Source organism: Symphalangus syndactylus, chromosome 12 (genome assembly GCF_028878055.3).
Source record: "Symphalangus syndactylus isolate Jambi chromosome 12, NHGRI_mSymSyn1-v2.1_pri, whole genome shotgun sequence".
Classification (NCBI taxonomy): domain Eukaryota; kingdom Metazoa; phylum Chordata; class Mammalia; order Primates; family Hylobatidae; genus Symphalangus; species Symphalangus syndactylus.
The window spans coordinates 137,653,702-137,670,692 of NC_072441.2; the positions used below are offsets into that span (position 1 = coordinate 137,653,702).

The following is a 16,991-nucleotide window of genomic DNA, read 5'->3' on the forward strand; positions in this document are numbered from 1 at the left end:
ACAAAAAAATTTAAACATCAGCCAGGCGTGGTGGTGCATGCCTGTAGTCCCAGCTACTCGGGAGGGTGAAGCAGAAAGAAGGATTGCCTGAGCCGAGATTGCGCCACTGCACTCCAGCCACAACTCCAGACATGTTCGCCCCCGCCCAGTAGCACCTGGGGCTCAGTGTGTTCTCTAACGGAGTCTTAAGGCAGAAGGGCTCAGTGAGTGGCTGAGGACACAGACAGAAACAGGCAGCTGTTTTCCAGCTTTTATGAAAATTAATAACATTAATAGCTCACAGACATATACATACACACACATTGCTATGTACACAGTCATTAAGTTATTAATTAGGTTCTGTAAAAAAAGATTTCTACATTAGTGTTCCGGGCTAGGCCCGATCAGTCCTTGGCATATTCACAGTGGCAGCCCCAGGGCTTGGCCCCACAGGCAGGCAGAGGGGAGGCAGGAGGCCACAGAGCAGCCGGCCCCACAGTGAGCACAGCAAGTGTCCTGGGCCACCTCCTTGAGTCTTCAGTTCCCTTCCTAGGACCTGCAGTCTAGCTGCTCAGCAAGCCGGCAGACAGGTCCTGATCCCTCCTGTGGCCTTCTGCATGGTGGCTTCGGGCAACGTGGCGGGCCCTAGAGGATGCTAGCCAGCTCTGTGGAGTCTGTTTCTGAGCAGCCAGAGCTGCTGGCCTCGTCCCTGCAAGAACCAGAGGAGATGGGTTGGAGGAAGCATCCATCCTTACCCCTCCTCAGCCCCACCTGCCTCCTTCTTCATGTGATCTTGGCCCTGCTGTCGGACTAAAGTGAACCACGGGACACAGAGTTTGCTCACTCCCACTTTCAACTGTTGGTTGGTCTGTTTACTGTCCTTGCTGCACACAGGGTACTGCAAACCCTAGATCTACACTCTCGCCTGGGCTGGCTAACGGGCTGGCATGACTCACTCCGGCCTGCCCACTGGTTTCCCCAGATGCAGGGTTCAGGCCACACTCGAGGTCCTATATGCCAGGAGGCTGATGAAGAGCGCAGTCGCTGGAGCCGGAATGTTGAGGCTCAAACCTGGGCCAGGTACTCTTCCTACTGAAACCTCAACTTCTCCACCTGCAGAGGGGGAACCCTAAGAACCTGATACTTAGGGTTGTTGGAGGGCTATGGGAGGTGATGGATGCACACGTCCTATAACAGGCTCCTTAAGGACAGAGATTTTTGTCTTGTTCACTAGAGCAATCAATGCCTAGCACATAGTAGGCAGCCAGTATGTATTTGTTGAATAAAGGTAAGACCACTTAACACAGTGCCTGGTGCGTACTCAAGTGTTACAGCTGTCCAGAGAAGATGTGCCGGGGGTGAGTCTGGACTTGGCCACAGGAGACACAAATTGAGGGTTTAGACACGGTGGCGTCCCCTCCTCCAGCATCCCGTCCCCTCCCCACTCACCTCAGTGCCTGCAGGGCCTTCTTATTCTGCCGCCGCCTCTCCTCATCAATGGGGTACATTTTGAAGAGCAGCAGGCCCAGCAGGATGAGAGCTATGGGAGCCACGGTCACGAGCACGTTCAGTGTCAACTTGACACGTTCCGGCTGCGAGCAGCCACGGGTCTGGTACCCTGCAAAGCTATGGGACCCAGGGGGCAGGAGAACGGTGAAGATGGGGCACCTGGGGCCTGGCCCTGCCCAGTCCTGCCCCAGGTCCCCACCCCACTCACTCCAGACTGAGGGTGGAAATGCCCAGTGACACTCCAGAGGCAAACTTGGTGAAGAAGACGTAGAAGGAGAAGAAGATGGGCTCGGTTCCGTGGAAGTGGGGCTGCTTCAGATGGAAGTCATCGATGACATCAGGCAGCATGGACCTGCGCAGAGTAGTGACAGCCATGAGGACCGACCCATCTAATGGGCCTCTGTGTTAATGAGAAGAGGTGGCCCTCTGGAAGCTTGCAGTACCATGGGTACACAGCTCAGTGAGGATATGGCACCTTCACTTGAATAAGAAAAGGCCTCTTGCTCTAAGAGGAAGTAACCCTGCCTGGAGGTGCTCAGCGTGGCAAGTGGGGCCCAGGCCAGATTATAACCCCCATTTTTCACTCTGACTAGGAGTTCTTGCAAAGCTCACTACCTGTACAACTGTACAGGACAGACCTCCCCCATTCCTAACCTGGACCCACAGAATGGCCTGTGGCAGAACACCGCATAGAACTCTCCCCAAGGAGCTTCAAAACTGGGGACTAGGGGCTGCAGATACCCGAGGAGGGGGGCCTGTATATACCTACCAGGGTAATAAGAAGGCAGCTGCCACACTGATGCCAGCTGCCACAGCTACCACATACGTAATGATGAGGTTACTCTCCATGAGGGCCACCAAGATGAGAAATGGCACTGCTGACTAGGGAAGGGGGTGCAGGAAGATGAGTCAGCTGGGAGGTTCCCACCAGACATCCCCAACTCAACCCAGGCTCTGCTCTTCAACCCCACTCACTGAGATCCCGACATATACAGCTGTCTTCTTGCCAAACCGGGTCAGGAACCACTGCCAGATGGGAATGGTGAAAGTGGCTGAGAGCTGTGGACGGACAAAGGGGGTTAAAGGGAGGTGCTTTAGAGCCACAGAGCCCCTCCTGCCCTTCCCAGAACCCCAAAGGGCTCCCAGCCCTGCCGAAGAGCAGCCAGATGACATCATGTGGGCAGCAACGAAGATGACAGGCACCTTCGGCGGCTCCCCAGGGGAGCTCAGAGCCGGTCCAGGCCCACCTTGTCTGCTGCCCTCTCAAACCTCTGAGCCAAGTTCCTGGTGTCCTCGCGCTTGCTTTTGCTGCGCTCGCTACTCAAACATCTAACCTCAAACTCTTTCTTTCACGGTCCTGCCTTCGCAAGCTCCAACCAAATATCCTGAGAAGCCTCCCTCATCCTTTCATGACCTTGGGCCAGCCTGAGAAACATCCTCTGCCTATTCCATGAACCATTCCACAGCCTATGCCACCTCAGCCCAGGCTGCCCGCCCCTGCTCAGGCCCCACTCACCATGATGGCCAGGAGTAGATTCTGGAATTCATTGCGGAAGCCCAAGGTGTAGGTGCAAAACAAGACAAAGTTCCCCTCCACCAGCTGGGCATGGGGCAAGGTAGGGAAGGAAATGCAAGAAGGAGGTGATGTTGGGGCTGAGCCTCCCCAAGACATCCCCCGAGCCCCAGAGACCTCTGCTCACCCTGCTCCCATTACACCCCGTTCTCAGGCTGAGCATGTCATGAACCCACTCACCATGAAAGCCAAGGAGGTGAAGAGGAAGCCGGTAATAAGCTTGATGTATGGGCCATGGCTCATGACCAGCCTTAGGCCCCGGAAGTAGGCGATCGGCTCAGCCTGCTGGGCTTCATAGGGTTCTGGGGGCCAGAGCAGACAGTGAGGAAGGAGCAGAGACCCCTCCCAAAGCCTGAAGGCCAGGCAGAAAGACACAGCTGTCCATGCTGGGGCCTGCATCCCTTCCCAGGCACCCCCTTACCTCTCTGCTCCCGCACGCCCAGGATCAGGATGACAGCACAGATTATATAGATACAGACAATGACCCCCGCTGCCAGCAGGTATGCCTTTTGCTATAAGGAGGTGAAGGCAACATACAAGGATGGTCAGTTTGAGCTCATCCCAGCACCCCAGTTCCAGCAGCCCCACTCAATGATCTTGGGCCAGTCCCCTCCCCTCTGGGAGCATACTGTCTCCACGTGTGAAACGGGAGGATCATCCCGGGCCTGCTGTTGCTTCCCAAGGCTGGACAGTTAAGATTCACAACATGCTCAGAAACCAGGCTGGTTGAGGGCAGCCCTCACACCTGTAATCCCAGGAGTTTGAGACCAGCCTGGGCAACTTGGCAAGACCCCATCTCTACAAACAATAATAAGAGGAAAAAAATAGAAACCAGGCTGCAGCGTCTGACAGCCCAGAATTCAAATCTTCCCAAATCTCTGCAATTCACTAACTTTATGACTCTGGGCAACTTATTCAGCCTCTCTAAGCTTCAGTTTCTTTTTCTGCAAAGTAGGTATATCGGGTCTATTAATTGTTATGCATATCAAATGCCCAACATTTATTTAACAAACACTAGCTGTTACTATCTTTAGGATGACTACAAACCATCTCATTGTTCCTTATCTCCCCAAATCCCTGCCCTGCCCAGGGCCTCACCGTTTCCCTGTGTGAGGTGGTGCCATGTGTATGGTTGGCACTTTGTGAAGCTACTGTAGAGCTATTGAGGTCCTGGAAACAAGGCGTGTCTGCTTGGCCCACGATTTGCCCCTGGATCGCCGTGCCCAGCACTGTGCCCAGCACTTCCACAGTCATACCTGGCAGGAGAAAAGGAGGTGTTTTGGAGGGGCCTCATGGGTTATGGGCCCAGGGAGGAAGGTCAAATGGGTGGGAGCCCAGCGGTAGCTCCAGGCAGGGTGGGTAGAGGTAGTGGGGTAGGTGACACCTTGGTTTGAACGCATATGCACCTCTCCAGGTCTCATCTGAGCAATAAGGGGATTGAGTTATTTTTAAGATGGTTTCACACCCACACTCTAGAGCAGAGCAAAGAGCTGGACCCGCAAGGGAAGAAGTGTGGCTGGAGGGTCCCTGGAGGGTGGGGTCGGGTGGGCTGGGGAGACTCACGATAGGCGGTGGCAGAATCCCGTTCCGTCTGCTCGGTGCTGATGAACATGGTGAGAGCCGAGTAGGGAACATGGAAACACTGGCATGGAAGATAGGTCACTGGCCGGTCAGGCGGGTGGACACACCGATGTAGCTTCCGGTACCAACCCTGGGGGCCCCAAGGACCGCCCTCCTCCCGGCCCCTAGAGACACCCAAGGGAGTTACCCACACTCACCGTGACCATCGTCTCAAAGAGGCAATAGAAAAGCAGGTACCAATAGGTCTGGCCGTGTGGGAAGTCGGGCACGAACCAGATGAGGAAGTAGGCAATGATGGCCAGGGGCGTGGAGAAGATGATCCTGAGGAAGAGGAGGGTGTGAGTGGAGGCTGGAGGCTGAAGCCCAGGAGCCAGGCCCAGCCCAGTCTGCTGTGCCTTACAGGGTCTCCACAGGGAAGGAAGCTAAGCTCTTCCTTCCCTCCCCATACTCCTGCCGAATCCACCCATCCTGGGCCTCTAGGAAGAGGCTGATGGCCAAGCCCGGAATGGCAGATGGGAACTGGGCCCCCAGACTGAAATCCTAGGCATGGAGTGTGAGGTCAGACCCGGAGTCTAGCCCAGAGGCAGCAGCCTCTAATGGGCTGAGAGCTAGGATGGAAGTCCAAGACCTCAGGTGGCCGCGCGAGGAGGCAAAGAGAAGGAGCAGCCCCAACTCCTGTGTTCTCACACGGATACTCATCAACCACACACACACCCCGTTCACACACACACCCCATTCACACACACACGCACCCCTTTCACACACACCCCATTCACACACACACACCCCATTCACACACACGCACCCCATTCACACACACACGCACCCCTTTCACACACGCACCCCATTCACACACACACACCCCTTTCACACACGCACCCCTTTCACACACACCCCATTCACACACACACACCCCATTCACACACACGCCCCGTTCACACACACACCCCCCATTCACACACACACCCCATTCACACACACACCCCATTCACACACACACCCCATTCACACACACACACCCCATTCACACACACACCCCATTCACACACACACCCCATTCACACACACACCCCCCATTCACACACACACCCCATTCACACACACCTCATTCACACACACGCACCCCTTTCACACACCCCCCATTCACACACACACCCCATTCACACACACACCCCATTCACACACATACCCCATTCACACACACACACACCCCATTCACACATACACACACACCCACCCCATTCACATGCACACACACACCCATTCACACACAGGGAAGCTGTCATGATGGGGAGAGGCCAGCTCCAAGTGAAGGAGAGTTGAAGGCCCAGGTGGGCAAATGTCTGCCTTCCCCATGCGAGTTCCACACCATCTCAAGGGGTTAGACCTCAGGATGGACTAACTTCACAGCATCAGTAAAGCAAGGCAGCACAGGCCATGGTAAAGAGAAAGGCCTTTGAGCCACTCTTCAGGGATTCCATTCTAGCTCCACCAACTAACTATAAAACTTAGTCTTGGGAAGTCATTTAAATTATCTGAAGCTCGTTTCCTCATTTCCTCATAAGTTCCAACTATGGGCTGGGCGCTATTCTAATTACTTAGGATAACCAGAGAACAGATAAAAAATCATTGCCCTTGTGGAACTTACATACTAGTTGGGAAACAGAAAAGTTGACATAATTTTAAAGTTATGTATACCATTCAAACTTCATGAGGAATAAAATTCTGACACATGCTACGATATAGATGAACCCTGTAGACATTAAGCCGAGGAAAATCAGCCAGACACGAAAAGATAAATATTGTATAATTTCACTCATGAGGTACCTACAGTGGTCAAATTCATGAAGAAAGTTGAATAGTGGTTGCTAGGGGATGTGGGGAGCGGGGAATGGGGAGTTAATGTTTAATAGGTACAGAGCTTCACTTTGGAAGGATGTAATGGATGGATGGTGGTGATGGTGGCGACAAAGTGAATGTACTTAGGGCAGGCGCGGTGGCTCATGCCTGTAATCCCAGCACTTTGGGAGACCGAGGCGAGTGGATCACCTGAGGTCAGGAGTTCAAGATCAGCCTGCCCAACATGGCAAAACCTCCATCTCTACTAAAAATACAAAAATTAGCCAGGCATGGTGGCGCACACCTGTAGTCCCAGCTCCTTGGGAGGCTGAAGCAGGAGAATCACTTGAACCCGGGAGGCAGAGGTTGCAGTGAGCCGAGATCGCACCACTGCACTCCAGCCTGGTGACGGAGTGGGGCCCTGTCTCAAACAAACAAACAAACAAACAAACTTCTTGATTATTATATCCTTAATGTGGAATGTTAAACCTGCACTGCCCAAAAGAGAAATATTAGAGAACCGACAGGTTTGTATCCCTGCTGTACCAAAAACAAAAACAAAAAAAAACCGAGTGAATGTACTTAACGCCACTGAACTGTACACTTAAAAATGGCTGTAATGGCAGTGGCACATGCCTGTTGTCCCAGCTACTTGGGAAACTGAGGCAAGAGGATTGCTTTTCCCCAGGAGTTTGAGTCCAGCCTGTGCAACATAGCAAGACTCTGTCTCATAAACATTTTTTTTTTAACAGGCTTAATTCACTTTATTTTTCTTGTATAAAAACCCGGCCGGGCGCAGTGGCTCACGCCTGTAATCCCAGCACTTTGGGAGGCCGAGGCGGGTGGATCATGAGGTCAGGAGATCGAGACCACGGTGAAACCCCGTCTCTACTAAAAAAATACAAAAAATTAGCCGGGCGCGGTGGCGGGCGCCTGTAGTCCCAGCTACTCAGGAGGCTGAGGCAGGAGAATGGCGTGAACCCGGGAGGCGGAGCTTGCAGTGAGCCGAGATCGCGCCACTGCACTCCAGCCTGGGCGACAGAGCGAGACTCCGTCTCAAAAAAAAAAAAAAAAAAAAACCCTATGTTGTAGCCACAGCTAGAGCCTGGGTCCGCTGCACGGAGACTCTGGTGTGGGTCTTGACGAGGTGGTCAGTGAATTCCTGATAGGGAGACTTGGTAAATACAGTCTCCTTCCAGAGGTCGGGGGTCAGGTAGCTGTAGGTCTTAGAGATGGCATCAAAGGTGGCGAAGTTGCCCAGGGTGGCAGTGCAGCCCCAGGCTGAGGTGGAGCAGTCATCGATACCAGCCATCATGAGCAGCTTCTTGGGCACAGGTGCAGAGACGATGCCAGTGCCTCTGGGTGCAGGGATGAGGCGCACCAGCACAGAGCCGCAGCGGCCTGTCACCTTGCAAGGGACGGTGTGGGGCTTGCCGATCTTGTTCCCCCAGTAGCCTCTGCGCACGGGGACAATGGAGAGCTTGGCCAGGATGATGGCCCCATGGATGGCGGTGGTCACCTCCTTGGAGCACTTAACACCCAGATCGACACGGCCATTGTAGTCTCCGATAGCAACAAATGCCTTGAACCTGGTGCTGGCCGGCACGGGTCTGCTTCCGCACCAGCATAATCTTCAAAACCTCATCCTTGAGAGAGGCCCCCAGGAAAAAGTCAATGATCTCTGATTCCTTTTTTTTTTTTTTTTTTGAGACGGAGTCTCGCTCTGTCGCCCAGGCTGGAGTGCAGTGGTGCAATCTCGGCTCACTGCAAGCTCCGCCTCCCGGGTTCACGCCATTCTCCTGCCTCAGCCTCTCCGAGTAGCTGGGACTACAGGCGCCCGCCACCACGCCCGGCTAATTTTTTGTATTTTTAGTAGAGACGGGGTTTCACCGTGGTCTCGATCTCCTGACCTCGTGATCCGCCCGCCTCGGCCTCCCAAAGTGCTGGGATTACAAGCGTGAGCCACCGCGCCCGGCCTAATGATCTCTGATTCCTTAATGGGCAGGGAGAAGAGACAGATCTCCTCCAGGGACTTGATCTTCATGTCATTGACCAAGCGGCCCAGCTTGGTGACAGGCATCCACCCCTTATCCTCGGCCTTGCCTCCGCGAGCTCCACGGCCGCGACCCCGGCCCCGGATGCCACTGCCGAAACCTCCGCGGAAGCCACCGCGGTTCCCCATCCCAGGGCCACCAGGGCCTCCGGGCCCCCCCGCTGCACCGGCATCATCTGCCATTTGGTATTTTCTCGGAGAAGAAGCTCATAAACATTTTTTTAAGGTTATGGTAAATTTTATGTTACATATACTTTACCACAGTTTTACAAAAGGGTTATATAACGTGTTGGGAGATGAGTGCTGTGAAGAAAAGAAATAAAGCTGGCTCCAGGGGATTAGAATAAGAGTGCAATTCACAAATGGGTGGACAGGGTAGGCCTTACTGAGAAGGTGGCATCCATGCCAAAGGCCTGAATGAGAGGAAGGAGTTGGCCTTTTAGACATCTGAGGCAAGACTGGGCCAGGCAAAGGGAATAGTCAGTGCAAAGGTCTTCGGATAGGTGCGTATCAGGCAGGTCTAAGGAAGGGCAAGGCCAGGAGGGCTGGAGTGAAGAGAACGGGGAGATAGAATTAGGAGATGAGGCAGGAGTGGAAATGGAACTCCTGAAAGGCCATTGGAGGTGCCTTGGCTCTAGTTCACAGGATTGAAGTAACTTTGAGACTTGGTTGATACTAAAATGTCAAACAGTGTTTGGGACACTAAGTGCTATAATGATCACATCAGGGAGGCTCAGCAGGAGAGTTGGCATGCGTAACTAATGCAGGCCACACCAGGGGAGCTGCAGAAAGCCCTGGGCTGGGAAGAAGACCTCAGGTCCAGCTGTTGCAGCCTCCCCATGGACCCTGCTTGACATCTGGTCTCTCACACAGTGGCCTTGAGAACTCCAGGCAAAGTGACTGTCAAAGTCTTTCTGGTTTGGCCAGGAATGGTGGCTCACACCTGTAATCCCAGCACTTCAGGAGGCTGAGGCAGGAGTATTGCTTGAGGCTGGGAGTTTAAGACCAGCCTGGGCAACATAACAAGACCCCATCTCTCTCTCTCTCTCTGTGTGTGTGTGTGTGTGTGTGTGTGTGTGTGTGTGTGTGTGTGTGTTTTTAATTAAAAAAAAAGGAAAAGGGCCAGGTGCAGTGGCTCATGTCTGTAATCCCAGCACTTTGGGAGGCCGAGGCGGGCAGATCACAAGGTCAGGAGATCGAGACCATCTTGGCTAACATGGTGAAACCCCGTCTCTACTTAAAATACAAAAATTAGCCTGGAATGGTGGCGGGCGCCTATAGTCCCAGCTACTCAGGAGGCTGAGACAGGAGAATGGTGTGAACCCAGGAGGTGGAGCTTGCTGTAAACTGAGATCACGCCAGTGCACTCCAGCCTGGGCGACAGAGCGAGACTCCGTCTCAAACCAAAAAAAAAAGGGGGGGGTTGGGGGGGAGGAAAAGCCTTCCTGGTTTCTAGAAGAGGATTTAAATGTAGGCTCAGAGCAGGGGTTGCCCTGAGGCCCAGGAGGAGAGAGAGCTACAGGGCTCACGAAAACTGACAGACCCAGTTTCTTCCTACACTGAAAGGAAAGGGGGTTCCAGGTCTCCAGGCCTGGCTGAGGAGGGGTCAGGTGGTATGGATGGAGAGGTCTGGCCAGGCATGGTGGCTCATGCCTTTAATCCCAGCACTTAGGGAGGCAGAGACAGGAGAACAGCTCGAGCCCAGAAGTTTGAGACCAGCCTGAGCAACATAGCCAGACCCCACTCACCACAAAAAGGAAAAAAACTTTGGACAGGGAGGTCATATGCACACCAGCCTTCAGCCCACGAGCCATCCCATGTGCCCACATACACAGGCACCACCAGCCACAGAAGCATGCGCACACAGGCAACTGCTAGATCAGAAACCAGCCTGAAGGGCCCCCAGCAACTTCCCCAAGCTGGCTGCCACACCTGCCCAGGAAGTTGCTCAGTTCCTACACGCCACAGGGAGGGCCTGCCCACCTCCACCCCTCCTGACTCTGTCTCCTCAGGGAACAAGAGCTCCTCATCAGCCTTTGTCAAACACTCCGTCCTCTGCTCACAGGCAGCTGAGCAGCTGCTGCTGAGGAACCCAGAGTAACTGGGAGCAACCCCGCCTGCAGCCACCATGCCTGGGAGCGGCTGCCTCCCATTGGCTGGGCCTCATGAGGCGATATGGCAGCAGAGCCTCCCCTTCTACTGGCTGCCAGGGAGGTGGGCACAGGGCCAAGTCTCACGGACTGGCACCGGGGGAGCCCTGAGCAGCCTGCACAGGTAAGGCAGGCTGTCCTGCCCCCGGCCCTGAAGACTGGATCAAAGGCTCCAACCTGGGCCTTAGCCAGGGGCTGGCAGGATTGGGGTGGGTGGGGGGCCTCGTGGGAAAGGAAGCTGTAGTGGGGGAAGGGGTTGTGGGAAGAGCTTTGAAGGCCGGAGGCCAGGTATGGGCGCCCCTGGGGCAGGAAGGCGCCCACTTAAGCCTGGATGGGCTGGAGATGAAAGGGGTATGCCCCCCCACGCCCTGAAGCAGGATGTCCTGGAGGGAACCAGAGCCCCCGCCTGACAGTCTATCCTGTGCGTCTCCCCTGCCGTCTGATCTGATCCGTGGCACCACCTCCGCCTACTTTGCCCCTGAAGCTGAGTAGCACAGGCTTTGTACCAAGGGAAAAGGCAATTTACGTCATCCAAGGTGCCAAAGGTTATGGGTTTGCTACCCCATCCCGGGTATTACTCCATCCCCTGCTCTGCCAGGAGCCACCCTGAAGGGGTGCCAAATTATATATCACTGTGCTGTTGGAGGGTCCCACAAGGAGGCAGAGATACAGCAGGCTGGGCCTGAAGTCTAATTCCCAGCCCGGGATTCCGCAGTTCCCCTGGTGTGGCCTGTACTAGGGACCACGTGCCAGCTCTCCTGCTGAGCTTCCCTGAAGTGGTCATCATAGCGCTTAGTGTCCCAAACACTGCTTGGTATTTTAGTATCAACTTATTTAAGTCTCAAAATTACATCAACCTTATGAAGTAGAATTAAGTCAGGCACTGTTCTAAGAACATCAAAAAAAAAAATTAATCCACCACAACTCTGTGAGATAGGCATAATTATTATCCCCATTTTACAGATGAAGAAACTTGAGACTCAGAGATGTGAAGTGACTCAGCTCTAAGTAGGGAAATTGGGATTTAAACCCAGGCAGGGGCCGGCCACGGTGGCTCATACCTGTAATCCTAACACTTTGGGAGGCTGAGGCGGGAGGACACCTTGAGCCCAGGAGTTCAAGGCCAGCCTAGGCAACATAGCGAGACCCTGTCTCTACAAATAATAATTTTAAAAGATTAGCCAGGTGTGGTGGCACGTGCCTGTAGTCCCAGCTACTCGAGAGGCTGAGGTGGGAGGATCACTTGAGCCCAGGAGTTCTAGGCTGCAGTGAGTTATGATCACACTACTGCACTCCAGCCTGGGTGACAGAGCGAGACCCTGTCTCTAAAAAAAAAAAAAAAGAAAGAAAGAAAGAAAAATAAAAATAATAAAATAAGCCCAGGCAGGCTGGCTCCAGAGTACAACTGCTTAACCGCTCTTAAGTACTACCTCAGCCACTGCAGGAAGTGATAGAGTGGTACAGTGGGAGAATTCAGAATTCCAGCTTCACCAAGGGGAATGAGTGGACCCTGGGGAGGAATGAGGCCTGAGCTGCCCAGCCTAGCACTTTGGCTGTCCTGGAAGTGAACTGGCTGAGCATGCCAGTGCTCGTGCTCAGGGTAGCTGATGCCTCGGATGGGGTTTCGACACCCTTGGGCTTTTAACTCCTTCCGTCTCCTCACCCCCCAGCCTGTGACAAGACAGAGAGAAGGACCAAGGAGCAGATATGCTGGAAGTCCTGCCTTGTGCCACCTTGAAGGAGCATCTTCTACTCACCAGGGCATAAGGCGACCCAGGCAGGTCCAGGGGGATTTGCTGATGCAGAGGCCCACCAGGGGGTCTGTGATGGCATCCCAGGCTCGGCCCACAAACAGGATGATGGAGGCAGAGAAAGGGCCCACCTGGAATGGGGAGAAGCAAAAGACAACTTCCTCATCCTTCTACTCGCCTCAACTCTCATTGGTAGGCAGAAGCGGAGGCTCCCTCCCTATCTCAGCCAGGATCTTGTGACCCTGAGCTGCTCCCACGTGGACCTTACACATCTTCACTTGCCTTGTTAATAATGACAATAGCATTTCTCCAATAACAGTAGCACTGGGTGCCTCCTTAGAAGCTTTCCCAGCTCTATCTCCTTAATTCCTTCCCTCCACTGCCCTTGAAAACATTCCCATCAATTCAAATGAATCCACAAACATTTCCTTCCCTCCCTCTCTCAGCCCTGAGCCCATGACCACCTGATATCAGAATGAACATTCGCGGGGTGAACACAGTGTGCTTCAGTGTCCCCATCTGTATAACGGGAGTTATGAGTTCTACCTTACAGGTTCAAGCTCTATCTTGGATGTGGAAAAAGGAGCCTATAGATGCTTTTTACAAAGGGACTTGTCACTATCCACTCAAGCTATCCCCCTCCCTTCCCCAAAACCCCCCAGGCCCTAAATACAGACTCTCCGGACTCCTCCTCATCCATCAAAGCCCTGCTATTGCTATTTCTCCAGGGAGTGGGTATTCTTCCCCATACCACAGTCTCCCTAGTCTAACCCCCCAACCGCAGCTCTAACACCCAGTACAACAGGTTTACACTTTGACTGCAGGTTCCTCATATTTACACCCCACCTAAGTCCCAGCCCATGGGAGTTACTCAAAAATTAGCTGCTGAAGTTTTTTGTTCCTTCTGGAGCTCAGTGTTCCCCCTCTGTAAATGGATACAACTAAGATGCGATGCTTGCCAAGTTAGATGCTACACAGAGAAGACAGCTGGTGCAGGAGCCCCGGTAGTCATGGCTATTCTGCCTCCCACTCTCCCATCCAGACAGGGCGAATTCTCAGGATGCCAGGCTTCTGGCCAAGGCTTCTCAATGCACAGAATAGTCCTGTTTCACCCTAAGTACCCCTCCCAGTCAAAGACCCTGTGTACTGGGGCATTCTAACTTAGCCTGGCACCTACGTGCCCTTCTGCTCCTCAGGTAAAGGTGGGATGCATCTCATCCACAAGCCTGGCAACAGCCACCAACCCCTGAGTCAAGCCAGCTGACTATCTCCCAGCCAGGGACACAGTGTGCCAGTCTCTTCTAAGAACAGCATCCCCAGCAGGCCCCATTCTCCCTCATTCTACCGCCTACCCCTTCAGGCTCTGTTACTCATGCCAGGCAAGGAGGAGTTGCCAGACCTTTCCAGCAAAGACTCCTGGGGTGGAGACACTCCTCTCCTGGATACTTTCCAGGGTCTTCTCATTTCTTGCCCACTGACTCAGAGGCAGCAAAGTAGTGATTTGGGGTCCCATTTCACAGATGGGGAAAACTGAGCGAACTGACCCAGGGGTGCATAGTCTTTCCCACCTCAGGACGCTGAAGGAACCCTTGAAGGCTTAGACCACTCACCTGAGCCACATCCAATAGGTAGATCTGAAGGAAGAAACCCAGGGCACAGCCTGTCACCTGGTAGGGGGCTCCCCCAAGTGCATAGCAAAGCTTGTTGCAAACAGACAACTGTTGTTTCTTCTGTTTCGGTTCTTTCTGGGAAGAGGAGGAAAAGATGAAAGGCTCAAGGTTCTGGCCTCCATCCAAGAAGGTTCCACAGGAAGGACCATCCCTCTGGCCAACTCTACCAGAACAAACAACTCTGCTTTGACCTATTCCTACCCAGGAGATCCCACTTTTTTTTTTTTTTGAGACGGAGTCTTGCTCTGTCGCCCAGGCTGGAGTGCAGTGGCGCGATCTTGGCTCACTGCAAGCTCCGCCTCCTGGGTTCACACCATTCTCCTGCCTCAGCCTCCCGAGTAGCTGGGACTACAGGCACCCGCTACCACACCCGGCTAATTTTTTGTATTTTAAGTAGAGACGGGGTTTCACCATGTTAGCCAGCATGGTTTCGATCTCCAAGATCCCACTTCCTACAAAAGAAAGGTGTTCTCCATTCTTAGGAATAGGGACAAGGGGAATCCATACTTGTGTGAAAGTTGCCCCTAAGCCACCTCCCTCCTGGAGATTCTAAGGAAACTTATCAGCCCACCATCCCTAAAGAACTCCCAAGGCCTCAGCCACTGCTCCTTTCCAAGTTTCAGGGGGAGCATGCTCCAGCAGCCGACCTGTCCCCACCCGGCACCAGCTGCCACAACCTGAAAATCCGCTTGCTGCCAAGAGCAGCCTGAGCCCAGCCCAGGCTCCCACCCTGCCTCAGAGACAGGATCCACCTGCCTACTCCTGGTGAGAGCTCTGGAGAGCTGTGGGGGCCCGGCCCAGCTGGCTGCAGGCGCAGCTGTTCCACCTATCCCAGAGCATCCCTGACCACTATAGGCAGCCAGAGCTTCAGGCAGACTCAGGAACTGTCCTACCCTCCAGCTTCCTGACCCATCGCCCTCCAGCCCCAAGCTCCTAGAGGACCTTGGAGACGGGACGAAAGGCCTCCAGGTTCAGGCCTGAGCCCTCTCCGGGTGGGGCACTAGGGAGATTGGGTTGCCCAGGGAAAGTAGATATTACTCATACATAGTAACAGCATAATTGCTCACCCAGCTCCTTCCAAGGATCAGTTAATAAAAGGAAAAGGCAGTCACCTCCCACGAAGGTATCTATTGCCTGAGATCCCTTCCTAGGGGGCCGCATCATTTTATTTGGTCCTTCATTAAGTCCCCAGGGCTGGGGATGGGGTCTATGGTCTCGATGCGCAAAGCACCGTTCCCGCGCGAACATCCACATTCAGACAAATGCCTGAGGGACGCGGCTCCTTTAAGAGCAGAGCTCTTGTTCTTATGAATGAACTTGAGCGGCCCTAACAGCAGAGTCGAGGCGCAAGAGTAGGTGGGTGGAGTGGGAGGTAGCGGATGGGAGATGGGGAACCAAGGGGAGTTTCCCAGATTTCTGGGGTCATCTCTGGCGTTTGGGGCGGCAAGCCCCAGCCGCTCAACACTGAAGAATGGAAAGCGGCTAGGCAGAGCGGGGAATCACATGGGGCTGCCGGCAGAGCCTCTCCGCAGAGCGTGGAGTGCGGGTGAGCAAAGGGGGACGACGGCGCCCACAGCTTTTCTCCGTCACCCCCTGTCCCAGGGCACCCCCAGGTCCTCTCTCGCTCGTAGGCTTCCTGTCCCTGGCTATCCCAAAGGTCCCCTGACCAGGCCGACCCCGGGACAACCCCGATCCCCCATTTCCGCCTCCTCCCTCCCCTCGCCCTCCACGCGGGGTGCCGGGCCCTCACCTTCACCTGGGCCGGGCGTTCAGTGGTTTGGAGGATGCTGGTGGGCAGCAGCCCCGCCGCGGAGCCGCTCTCGGCGCCTTCTCCTTTGGCCATGACCCGCGGGCCACGCCGCCTGGGACCGGGTCGACGGGATGCTCCTCTGCCCCGCAGGCCGCTGCTCCTCCCAAGCTCGCGTCGTAGCAGCCTTAGCCACGGCCGCCGCGCGCTAGCCAAGCCGGCTGGCAGGCGAGGCACGCACTCTGCTGCACGCCCCCTCCGTGCCTCTTATAGTTCTGCCCAGCCCTCTCGTTTGCGGCCAATCCCCGAGCCCCGCTGCCCCGCCTCCAGCCAATCCCGTCGCCCGCCTCTCTGCCCCCGCCTCGCCCGGCGGCTCTGTGCCACCGAGCCACGTTCTCCAAGCCCCGGAACCGGCATCTGCCTGCGCTGGCTTCTAGCAATCCGAGAAGCAGGCCGCGAGACCTCCCAGACACGCGCGAGGAAACCGAGGCCCCAGGCTGAAAGTGATCTGCCCAAGGTCCCCGATCTGCCCGAGGTCCCCGAGGTCCCCAAGGTCCGGCTTTCCCCGAGTCGGGCCTACCACCCATGACTTCTGACCCCCAGGCCTAGGAAAGATAGGGGCTCTGAAGCCCGCTTTAAAATCTGGAGTCAGGGCTCTGAAGCCCACTTTAAAATCTGTCTCCTTCTCCTTCAAGCCTAGAGGATGTACGCTGACACTTTCCCTCCTGATGCCTCTCTCTCATCTCCGAAGACACACCATTCCCCCGTCCTGCCTTTGGCATCCGGGCGATGGGGAGAAAGATGAGGCAATCCAGTGGCTGCCCCTGCCAGAAGGCAGCTCCCAAGTCGTGGAGAGAAGCCGGGGCTACGCCCACTAGTACACTATGACAACAGTGGCCTTTTATGGATAGCTTCCTCCATTCTTAATGTGATCTCCTTCGGCCCTCAAAAACCACCAAGTGAGTGTGGTACTATTATTATCCCCATTTTACAGCACAGGAAGGGGAACTTGGAGGAGTGAAACAACTGTTATGTGGCAGAGCCAGGCCTGAAAGGTTTTGTCCGATTCCAAAGCAGTTGCTCTCAACAGCCCTGCTCTATCCCTCCTAGCATAAATTACAGAATGCTGAATGGGGTGT

The 16,991-nt window shown here is 54.5% G+C and overlaps 1 protein-coding gene and 1 pseudogene across 6 annotated transcripts; both read right to left on the minus strand.

Annotated features, from left to right (window-relative positions):
• Positions 1 to 238: 238 nt before the first annotated feature.
• MFSD2A (MFSD2 lysolipid transporter A, lysophospholipid) lies at positions 239 to 16,702 on the minus strand. 6 transcript variants are annotated; one of them, XM_055254557.2, is made up of 14 exons: positions 15,862 to 16,702; positions 14,046 to 14,180; positions 12,442 to 12,566; positions 4,840 to 4,963; positions 4,625 to 4,703; positions 4,160 to 4,317; positions 3,483 to 3,573; positions 3,242 to 3,363; positions 3,005 to 3,088; positions 2,464 to 2,547; positions 2,258 to 2,370; positions 1,697 to 1,840; positions 1,429 to 1,605; positions 239 to 688 (listed from the first exon to the last, which is right to left on the minus strand). In XM_055254557.2, exons 1-14 carry the CDS (start codon positions 15,946 to 15,948, stop codon positions 625 to 627), a joined length of 1,587 nt encoding a protein of 528 aa, XP_055110532.1. In that variant the 5' UTR covers positions 15,949 to 16,702; the 3' UTR covers positions 239 to 624. The 6 variants fall into 6 exon arrangements, with proteins under 6 accessions (XP_055110532.1, XP_055110531.1, XP_055110534.1 ...); XM_055254556.2 differs by having other exon boundaries at positions 15,856 to 16,700; XM_055254559.2 differs by having other exon boundaries at positions 3,483 to 3,567; positions 14,046 to 14,069; positions 15,856 to 16,100.
• Positions 7,559 to 8,732, minus strand: LOC129468814 (small ribosomal subunit protein uS5-like; annotated as a pseudogene).
• Positions 16,703 to 16,991: the final 289 nt, after the last annotated feature.

Bases quoted from the DNA above. Each gene is read 5' to 3' on its own strand.
- MFSD2A (XM_055254555.2), bottom strand. From the start codon at position 15,948: ATGGCCAAAGGAGAAGGCGCCGAGAGCGGCTCCGCGGCGGGGCTGCTG. The intron at 4,318-4,624 runs GTGAGTCTCCCC...TTCTCCTGCCAG, and splicing joins GGATTCTGCCACCGCCTATC to GTATGACTGTGGAAGTGCTG. The intron at 1,841-2,257 runs GTAGGTATATAC...TACTCTGCGCAG, and splicing joins GCTGCCTTCTTATTACCCTG to GTCCATGCTGCCTGATGTCA.